General features: G+C 31.6%; 2 protein-coding genes across 4 annotated transcripts; one reads left to right on the top strand and one right to left on the bottom strand.

The window, feature by feature from the left end:
• Positions 1 to 2,504: 2,504 nt before the first annotated feature.
• Positions 2,505 to 3,970, top strand: LOC660205 (uncharacterized protein). Of its 2 annotated transcripts, none has more exons than XM_966459.5 (4): positions 2,505 to 2,764; positions 2,815 to 2,897; positions 2,949 to 3,110; positions 3,165 to 3,970. In XM_966459.5, exons 1-4 carry the CDS (start codon positions 2,710 to 2,712, stop codon positions 3,510 to 3,512), a joined length of 648 nt encoding a protein of 215 aa, XP_971552.2. In that variant the 5' UTR covers positions 2,505 to 2,709; the 3' UTR covers positions 3,513 to 3,970. The 2 variants fall into 2 exon arrangements, with proteins under 2 accessions (XP_971552.2, XP_008191053.1); XM_008192831.3 differs by having other exon boundaries at positions 2,577 to 2,595.
• Positions 3,971 to 4,704: 734 nt separating this feature from the next.
• Positions 4,705 to 9,357, bottom strand: Adck1 (aarF domain containing kinase 1). 2 transcript variants are annotated; one of them, XM_064356429.1, is made up of 4 exons: positions 7,970 to 9,357; positions 7,834 to 7,918; positions 5,187 to 5,365; positions 4,705 to 5,127 (listed from the first exon to the last, which is right to left on the bottom strand). In XM_064356429.1, exons 1-4 carry the CDS (start codon positions 8,848 to 8,850, stop codon positions 4,770 to 4,772), a joined length of 1,503 nt encoding a protein of 500 aa, XP_064212499.1. In that variant the 5' UTR covers positions 8,851 to 9,357; the 3' UTR covers positions 4,705 to 4,769. The 2 variants fall into 2 exon arrangements, with proteins under 2 accessions (XP_064212499.1, XP_971607.2); XM_966514.5 differs by having other exon boundaries at positions 7,834 to 9,353.
• Positions 9,358 to 9,632: the final 275 nt, after the last annotated feature.

The raw sequence follows: 9,632 nt of genomic DNA, 5'->3' as shown, positions 1-9,632 counted from the left end.
ACGTTCAACTCTTTTGCTAAGAAATTCCCAAACCAGCTATACTAGATTCAAGTCGAAACTATTGGCTGAGGGCGAAAAACGTGGTATATATACTTGTTCCAATATCAGACAACAATGTGATATTATTTCCGACAATGAATGGCGCATAGGACACCATATGTGAGTCTACACATTTGCGGAAGTACCTATCTGCTGTTATTGTCTAGTTTTTAACAAACACCAAATCGGTATGGGCTTCTAAAGATGTACCAGCTCAGATCATTAAATTGCCACATTACTGCTTGGTTAAATCCCGCTCTGGGTGATATGCATCATTGACTGAATTGCTTCTTTGGTCTTTGTCACACTTTTTCACGACGGTCTGATGATGTTTGACTAAATTGAGACTCCTCTGTAAAGAGTACGTTCTTACATTTGTTGTTGCCTCAACTCACATAGGGTTGTGAAAATTTAAACCCTAATCTTTTAGCAGCTATCGGTAATTTAGGATCTCCAGCTGGTCTTTTAGCAAACAGACCTGCTTCCTTGAATCTCCTCTAGACTATTAGAGGTGAAATTTTTACTTTACGAACGTCTACTAATCGTCCAGCAAGGATAGTTGATGACAATTCAAATTTCATAAGACAGAAAAACCCAGAAAACGATCATCTCGAGCAGTTGTTGAGCTCTCACGACCAAATCCGGCTTTTTTAGTGAATCCCTATGTTTTACAAAGCTGTGAGTGTACGTCCTGCACATTTCTTCGCGGTATTATGGTGTGATGCAATATATCCAACACTTGGGCCATCATTGTTTAAAGCAACAAGTTTTACAGAAATTTCTGTTAGCATCCTACACAAATGAGTCAACTTGATATCTGATAAGCAGTTTTGAATAACAAAACACAATTTAAACCAAAAACAACGTGATAATTGAAATTATGTACCTTATCCCAAAGTACAGGTAAACGATTTAATGCTGGTGTAGCCCAAAAAAGTACAATGTAATCATGAATTTTTTTTTCAAAACCCCGTTAAGACACTACTTAATTAACTGATTGAGTAAAATTTACATAAAAAATAAATTAAGCATTTCAAATTAAAAAAAAATAAAGTGTTCGGATTTTTTTGAGCGGCAGTGTATAATGCGATTTGGAAACTTTTCCGCATATACCCTAGCCTCTGCAGCGGCATTGCCATCACCATCATACACACCTCTAACTTATAACCGAGCTTTTAACAATCGACAAAATCTCGAATGTACTGATGTAGTAGTATCGTATCATTTTAAACATACAAAACCGAAAGAAAATAATAATACTCCTCTCTAGACAGTCATTCAAAGAATTTTAAGATCGCTAACATTAACTAATTAATTTTGTTGCACAAATAATTGGAAAGACAACATGAAGCTTATTATTTACATTTTTATCAATAACTCGTAAACGAAAGACAATTGGAAAATTTTTTACTCTTAACTTTCGATTTGTTTTAACACCATGAATCAAAATGCCAAAGCACGGGCGTCAATTTTGAGACACCAGTATGTCCAAGTACATGTATTAGCTGTTTCAAAACTATAAAAACGCACTTCTAAAAAATAACAGCTAATGAAATTTATAGTTTCAATGAGAGATCTAATCAAGAATAACTACGAATATTTTACAATTTAATTAATCTTATTTAAAATGTAACGTTAATACATGTCAAGTACATGAAATACTGAGTCTGTTAATCTAGTTAATAAATTTCTTTAATTAAAGCCATACAAGAAAAATTTGATAGAATAAAGTAGCCAGCCATTTGGTGAATTTTTATTCTATTTGGTGATTTTTTATTCTATTGGTGATTTTTTTTATTCTATCGGTGAAAAACTTTAACAAAAATTTCTCGATGTTCCTATAACAGAAAACATTGTATTATACACGTAAAGAAAAGTTGTTCATTATCTGCTCGTGATTCCTTTGAAACCTGTGCTCCGCACGCGTTTCAGAAACCCATCACTTACGCATAATAAAAATTGTTAGTGTCATTTAAAAATATAATAAAAAAACCCTCAATTTTTAGTCATTTTATTTTTTATTAAAAAATGGTAATATGTTTTTTGATATTTTTTTATGGGTCTTTTATATGACTTACTTCTAATATATACTATATTTTTATGCCATTTAAACTTTAGGTTTTTCCGTAAAAGTATTAAGATTATTACGCTGTTTTCCCCGTTATAACTTGATTACAAATATTTAAATCAAGATAACAACTGGTGTGTGAGGTAATAAGTTAAACTAAATGGGAACAACATCCAATTGTAAAAAAAAACGATTTTATCCACTATTTTTCAAAAATATTAAGTTTTAAATTAATGCATTCGCAGGGCCGCGTGGACGGTAGGCCCAGTATAGTTCGAACTTATTAACTAGAAGTTTACTCCATTGGTATCGTTTAAAATTTGAATTTAGTTTTTCTGGATCATATTGAATTTAAATTTGGCGCATTTGTCAGAAATTTGTGGTTTGACAGAAACTGTCAAAATCTATCTGTGTTGTCAAATCTGTCAATAACATGTGGCGGGAAGAGAATGTAAAGTGTTTTTTAACCACATTATAAATAACCAAAGGTTTGTTTTTATGCCCGAATTGCAATTTCCAAATTTCCAATGATCAACTAATTCACTTCACTAAACATTGTTGATGTGAACAGTAAATCGAATGTTATTGAACCTAACCTCAAAATGATTCGAAGCATGGCAAATAAGATGAAATTTTTAGTTAAAAACAACCCAACTCGTGCGTAAGTGTTACACTCATTTACTCAATAATCATGGATTTTGTTTTAGCTACTGTAAATGGATATTCTTCTGTTAAAAATGCTCCTCATTTTGATTTGGGAGTGAATCGTGTGGTCTGGGTTGACATGGAGGTAAAAATATGCACTTTTACAGCTGTCTGAATTAAAAAAGAAAAATTATAGATGACTGGCTTGGATGTCGCAACTGACAAAATAATGGAAGTTGCATGTATTATAACAGATGGCGATTTAAATATTATTGCAGAAGGACCTGACCTCATTATTCATCATCCGCAAAATATTTTGGACAAAATGAACGAATGGTGCAAAACACATCATTCAAAAGTACCAACTACACCAAAATCAAGAGGTTTTTTTTAAATATATTTATAATTTTAGAGTGGCTTATCAGAGGCTTGTTTAAAATCGAAGATAAGTGTTGAAGAAGCACAAGATAAGTTAATGGATTTTGTGGCTGAATATGTGACTGAAAAAGTCAGTCCTTTGGCGGGAAATAGTGTATACATGGATCGTTTATTTTTAAGAAAATATATGCCTAGGCTGCATGAATATTTACATTATAGAATAATTGATGTTTCCACAGTTAAAGAATTGTGCAGAAGGTGGAATCCAGATGTGTACAAGGAAGCCCCTAAAAAGGCTTTCTCACATAGAGCGCTGTCAGATATTAAAGAAAGCATTGAAGAATTGAAGTATTATAAGAGTAGATTTTTCAAAATTGGGTGAACTCATGCAACCACAGTTTTCTTAGTTGATAAACATTAGTTCCGTTAGTGGAAACGTAGATGGCGCCAGAGATATCGACTTTCTTAATCAGGAAAGCTGTGGTTAAAAATTGATCTGACTTCTGACTGTAAAGATTATTTTTTTAAACAATTGTCAATCCACTAGTTTTTTTATTGTTTTTAGGTTGACAATGTAAGACAAGTTATCGTCTTTATAAAATTTGCTGACATTAAAAAATACTGATATAATCTCATGTAATAAAGATTTTTAGGGAATTTTAGCATTGACAATTGTTTAAAAGAAAGAAACAGACTTTATAATCACTTATTTCAACTGCCACTAGATAACACTCTTTTGGGAATACCTGGAAGAAATAAAAAGCATCACATTTACATAAATTCTTTTATTTAATAACAAAATAAATATAAAATAAGTTCTTTAATAAATTCTGAGTATAATTCTTGTATTTTACTACATTTTGGTGACAAAAAATAAATAAAAAACAAACATCCCTTACGAAATTAAGCAAGATAAATAAATAAACAAAACAACTAAACAAGAACAGAAAGATAAAAATCTTATAAAACTTTCGGTAACTTTTTTTTCATCTTTTGTTTATTATGCATTTTTTTATTTATATTTACTTACCAGAATGATAATAGTCTAAGATACTAACTAGAGTTGCCAACAAATAAACTTTCTAAATTACAACGTGTACAGTAGTTTCTTTAGAATCAATGGAAACGCTGGAAAATGAAATACCCCAACACTATTCAGCAGAAGAAACAATGGTTCAAAAATCAACTCAACCTTAGTATTGGTACAGTAGTGTTACTTCAAGATGAGTCTTCATCCCTACTGTCATGGCCAATGGGTCTAATATTGGAAGTGTTTCCCGGAAAGGACAATAAAGTATGACTAGTGATTGATAATATTAAGGGCACTTCTATAAACGTGCTAGCAGTAAAGGGTTCCCACTTCCAATAAACTTAAATTGGTGTCCAACTAGTGTTATAAATTATAAATCGCAGTATTTTCTTAATGTGCTTATAAAAAAAAACCTTAAAAAACAACTATAAAAGTTACATTATGTTTTTAACTGAAAATTAAGTTTCTAGGAGACATTAACAGATGGCAACTTTTCTGATTTAAAACATTGGGAATATGTAGTTATGAAATAAAATTCAACACATTTACATAAATAAACTGTTTTATTTAATAACAAATTTCCGATATAAAATAAATTCTTTAATAAAATCAAGTGCTAAGAATTTGTAATTTACATAATTGTCTAAGACTCAACATTGAATAATATAATTTTATTTTAAAAAGTGCCCAAAACTGGGCAAAGGCGATTTTAAATTTTCCGATTTTGCTGTTTTCTTTACACAATCTTTCACTGTACACAGATTTGACGCAACATTGTGACATTACACAGAAAGCTCCCATTCTAGCACTGGTCTTCAAGGTGTGTTCAATCCCTCTCATTAAGTCATTAGTTTTAAAAATTAGTAACATTTGTCTGTTAACTTTATCTAAAACGCCTGAAATTTGTGGTAAGACGTTTGGAAATTCACGCTGAAACAACTCCTTTTCGCTCTTTGATTGCTTTTGCCTGGAAATAAATTGAAGGTGATAAATATTTAGTAATTGAAAAATTTAATAATAACTTACTGGTCTATGCCTTTTAAAATCGTGTCCCAAGTGCGCCCTGTTACCATGCAAGCAAATAATCCATAGAGATCACCCTTGATTCCCAAGTTGGCGCTGTGAAGTCTCATTGCTTTTCGATCTCGGTTTAAAATACTCAACCAGAAATTTGCGTATTCGACGCGAAATTCGTCGCTCAAATTCTACAAGTTTTGATAAATAAAATAAAAATAATTAATTTTTAATCAACATGTGCCGTGACTTTGAAATTAAGTTGGCAACATTGGCTATCTAACCTCACTTAGTAAACTTAGCCGAAAATGTACTAAAAACGTTCGGAGAAGATAGGACATTCAGAATTTTAAAAATATTATGCTTTTCGGAGATTATGTATATTTGCAAAATTTCAGCTCATTCGGACAACATGAACCCTCTCAAATTTGACTCGGAAAATATGGAACACACAGACAGTCAACAAAGTAAATTAGAACATTTTTGAACTAATTTACTGAGTTTTTGACTAGTTTTTGTCCCATTTTGTAAATTAGCAGCTATTATGGCTAAAAAAACGAGGTAAATCCATTTGTTCAAATTTCTTTACAGAAGGCAAAAGTTGTTTTTCCAACTTGTTTTGGATAAACAACGTTCTAAATTAGTCAAAAAGTAATATCAAATTAGTACCTGCTCTTTCAAAAAAACGAAAAAAACTGAATTCCTATTAAATAAATGAGTGTTAAAAATGGTTTTGAATTATTTAAAATCGAAACCACCAATTTTAACATTTTAACATTTGTTTTTTATTAAAAAATATACAAATTGCTAAGAAAATGCAAAGACCTACAGTACACAGTTTAGGAAAATCGAATCTTTAGCTCAAAAAAATGTTTATTCCTCGACACTGTCAAAATTTCCGTTTTTTCTACTGTGTAAGGCAGTTTTGACAACTGTTTGGCATTTCTCAATACGAAACGTCAGATTATTTTTAACAGATTTAAGCAATTTTAAGCCTTGTTGAGTCTAATTCGAAGAATAAAATGTATTCAATTCGTTTTCGTGTAAATCGGTTCGTTTATTTCACCTCGTGTATGATAAAACCACTCGTTTTTACTCGTAGTTTGATAATCCACTAGTTAAATAAAACGTCCGATTTACACTCAAACTCGTTAAAAAAAACAAGTTTCATAAGACTAATCTTAAAGCACGAATTCAGTTGAAAGAATGAGTGCTTTAAGGTCTTATGAATCGAGTTTTTTTTTACTATTTTTTGTAATTTGCCCCCTTTTTGCTGTTTTTAAACAAAAATTGTTATTTTAGTCGATTTAGGTATATTTATGACAGTTGGTGATATCTCAATTTTGAAAGTGAAAAATTGATTTAAAATTTTTGTTTTATCAAAGTTTTGTCAAAAAACAAGAGTTTGGATGATAATGGACGTAATCTTGCATGAACTCCAATGAAATTTGTGAAATTCGCAAAAATACGGTCCCGAATTTGTTTTTTGCCAACCTAAAAATTTTCGTAAAATAATGACTAATGACATCGTACTTGGTGACGTTGAGATACTTATAAAGCATCAAAATGGAGGCAAATTACAAAAATAACGATTAAAGGTCACTTTTCGAAATAATTTAATGATTTTTGAAGATATTTCAGATGAAATTAACAGGCTTGCTTCAAAGATGCCAAGCTAATACAATTTTCATTTAAGTTGCATGATTTTTCGGTTTATTTTTGACGCAATTTCTTGAAATACTGATTGCTGTTGTAGTTGAAAAATTCTTGAAAAATGCAAAAGTAAAGTAATTTTTCGATCAGGTTTAGTAAAATCTCGCGGGTTTTTAATGAATTGAAAAACATACAAAATACTCTAGAAAGGCAAAACAATGTTTTTTTTATTTAAAATTGCTCACGAAGAACTAAATTTTTCGTTAAATGCCTGTTAACCGCTCGAAAAAACAATGTTTTATAAAATTTTATGTTACATACTATACAGCTGTCCCAGTGAGTTGGTGAAGTCCAGTATTAACTTTTGAATGCTACAAAATTAATCTTTTTGTAACGTCGTAAATACTTACCCCAAGTCTCACTTAAAATTATTTTAGAATATAGAGTGTATCGAAAATGAGCTACAATACAAACTTACATATTTATGCATATTTGGATGTAGCTTTTAACACTAATGTCGATTCTGCTTAGTTTTTTATACAAATAGTTTGATTTTTTGAAGAAAACATGTTTTTTACTTACTACACAAAACCAAGAATCCTAGAAATGTAGGATTTTAAAAGGGAAACTAAAGTTTAAGGACATGTTTTTTTAGTTCACTGCAACCAAGGAGATATTTTTTTTTAACACCGTATTTTTTATTTTCGCATCTGAAAGTTTTAAATTGACTCTCTAAAAACATAAACAGTTCAAGTATCTCTTGCTGACTAATCAAAAGAGATATAACATTAAACAATTAGTATAGATTTAAGTTTGAACTTCCCCTTTAAAGTGATGAAGTCCTATTTTTCTAGGATTTTCAGTTTTTGGGTAATAAATTTTGAAAAGAGCGTGTTTTCATAATTTTTTTCATTTTAATTTTTTATTATTTAAAGGTGGGACACCAACTTTCCTTCTCAACATTATTCAATGTTGCCAACTTAATTTCGAAAGCACTCACACTTACCGCATACAATCCATGATCCAACAGAATAATATCACAATCACCCCTCTCTGACCTCTTAACAAATATATTTCCCGGATGAGGATCACTATGTACAAAACCATTAATAAAAATCATTTGTGAATAAAGCTTTCCCAACTTATCGGAAACTTCAAATGGGTCAATACCATGCTCATTTATGTATTTCAAATCATTCACTTGCCCCCCTTCAACAAACTCCATAGTCAGAACCCTTGAAGTTGTCAAATCCCAAATGACTTTGGGTATTTTAAGCCATTCAACATGTTCAAACATTTTGGCAACTTTTTCAGCATTGTGACCTTCCTGCTCGAAATTTAGTTCTTGTGGAATATTTTTTTTCGTTTCATCGACCAGCCATTGAAATTTAAATTCGGGGAAAACCCAACTCATTATTTTTACTAGATATTCCATCGTTTTTAAGTCAACTCTTGCATTTCCTTGGATGTAAGGATGTTGTACTTTGACAGCGACCACAGTGCCATCTGTTAGTGTGGCTTTGTGGACTTGAGCTAAAGAAGCAGTACCCAATGGTTCAGGTTCAATGGTTTGAAAAATCTCAAATGGGTCTTTTTTCAAATCTTCTCGAATCACTTTATAGACGTCTTCAATTGGGTTTGTTGGGGCATGACTGTGTAAAACTTTCATTGTTTGAACGTATTCTGACGGTAGCAAGTAATCTAAGGCGGCCAAGTGTTGGCCTACTTTGATGTACGTTCCTTTATTGGTGCAGCATAATTCGAGTAACTTTTCTGCACTTCTTTTGTGACAAATCGATTTTAATTCTTTGTATTCTTGCGAATTTTTATCTAAACCTTTACCGTACAGATCTTTTTTGTAAATGACACCAATTTGGAACACTGTCACTGCTGCGCGACTTAATCGCACGATTCCGATTGAATTGAGTTGATATTGATTTCCGTGAAGACTTACAGCTGTGCCAATTGCTGCACTTCCAATCAATGAGTATTTTAATAAACGACTTAGCTTTAAACTCGTCATGGTCTAGTCACAAACTGCTGTACACTACTGGTAAAAGGATAACCCAGATAGCGAACACTTGTTATGAATGATTTATGAATTAAATATGCGTTTTGGTAATGTGTACCGTTACTCACAACCAAGTGCATTATTGTAAAGTTATGAATGAAACTAATTTTGTTGGTTGTCCGAAAAATATTACATTTTTAGAACTTTCACCTTGAAAACATAACCTATTTGACGGGACACGTGGATAGAATGTCAAATCCGTCGCACAGAAATAAATAAATGAGATTTCCTTTCACAGAAGTAAATCATTTGAGTTCCATGTTAGCTAGGTTGAAAAAAATGTATATCCCATTTCAGTTCACTGTAAAATTTTGCAACAACGCATTTGCATTTTTTGGAGTTTTTGGTGGGTTCTCTTGGCTCAAAAATTGTCGCTGAGATTTAGCATGACACAGTGTGATGACTCGGGTTTTCAAACTTTCAAATTCAAATCTCGCGGGAAATGTCAACACGAATGTGAAGTTATATACCTGATTACTTTTAATGATTGTGGCAAGAAAATCTATTGGAAACAGGGAGTTATTTGCCTACCTGCTAACTTGTTGTATGGAGCTGTTTCATCTGACGGCCATGCAGTCGTAGGTCGGAAGTGAATGACAAATGAGTATAAAATTTTAACAAATAAATTTGATAGTCAAGGTTGCCAAATTTAATTTTCAAATTTGTCACCAACTTGACCACAAAAATCACAATCATTAATAGTTACCCGGTAGTTGGCAACATAGTTTTTTGAA

Source organism: Tribolium castaneum, chromosome 4 (genome assembly GCF_031307605.1).
Source record: "Tribolium castaneum strain GA2 chromosome 4, icTriCast1.1, whole genome shotgun sequence".
Classification (NCBI taxonomy): Eukaryota; Metazoa; Arthropoda; class Insecta; order Coleoptera; family Tenebrionidae; genus Tribolium; species Tribolium castaneum.
The sequence above is the reverse complement of the archived record's forward strand: the minus strand, read 5'-3'. Positions and strand labels throughout refer to the sequence as shown.

Coding starts and splice junctions, on each gene's coding strand:
- LOC660205 (XM_966459.5), top strand. CDS start 2,710: ATGATTCGAAGCATGGCAAATAAGATGAAATTTTTAGTTAAAAACAAC. Junction 2,765..2,814: donor AGTTAAAAACAACCCAACTC/GTGCGTAAGTGT, acceptor ATTTTGTTTTAG/CTACTGTAAATGGATATTCT. Junction 3,111..3,164: donor GCAAAACACATCATTCAAAA/GTACCAACTACA, acceptor TTATAATTTTAG/AGTGGCTTATCAGAGGCTTG.
- Adck1 (XM_966514.5), bottom strand. CDS start 8,850: ATGACGAGTTTAAAGCTAAGTCGTTTATTAAAATACTCATTGATTGGA. Junction 5,366..7,833: donor TGGATCATGGATTGTATGCG/GTAAGTGTGAGT, acceptor CAAAACTTGTAG/AATTTGAGCGACGAATTTCG. Junction 5,128..5,186: donor ATTTTAAAAGGCATAGACCA/GTAAGTTATTAT, acceptor ATTTATTTCCAG/GCAAAAGCAATCAAAGAGCG.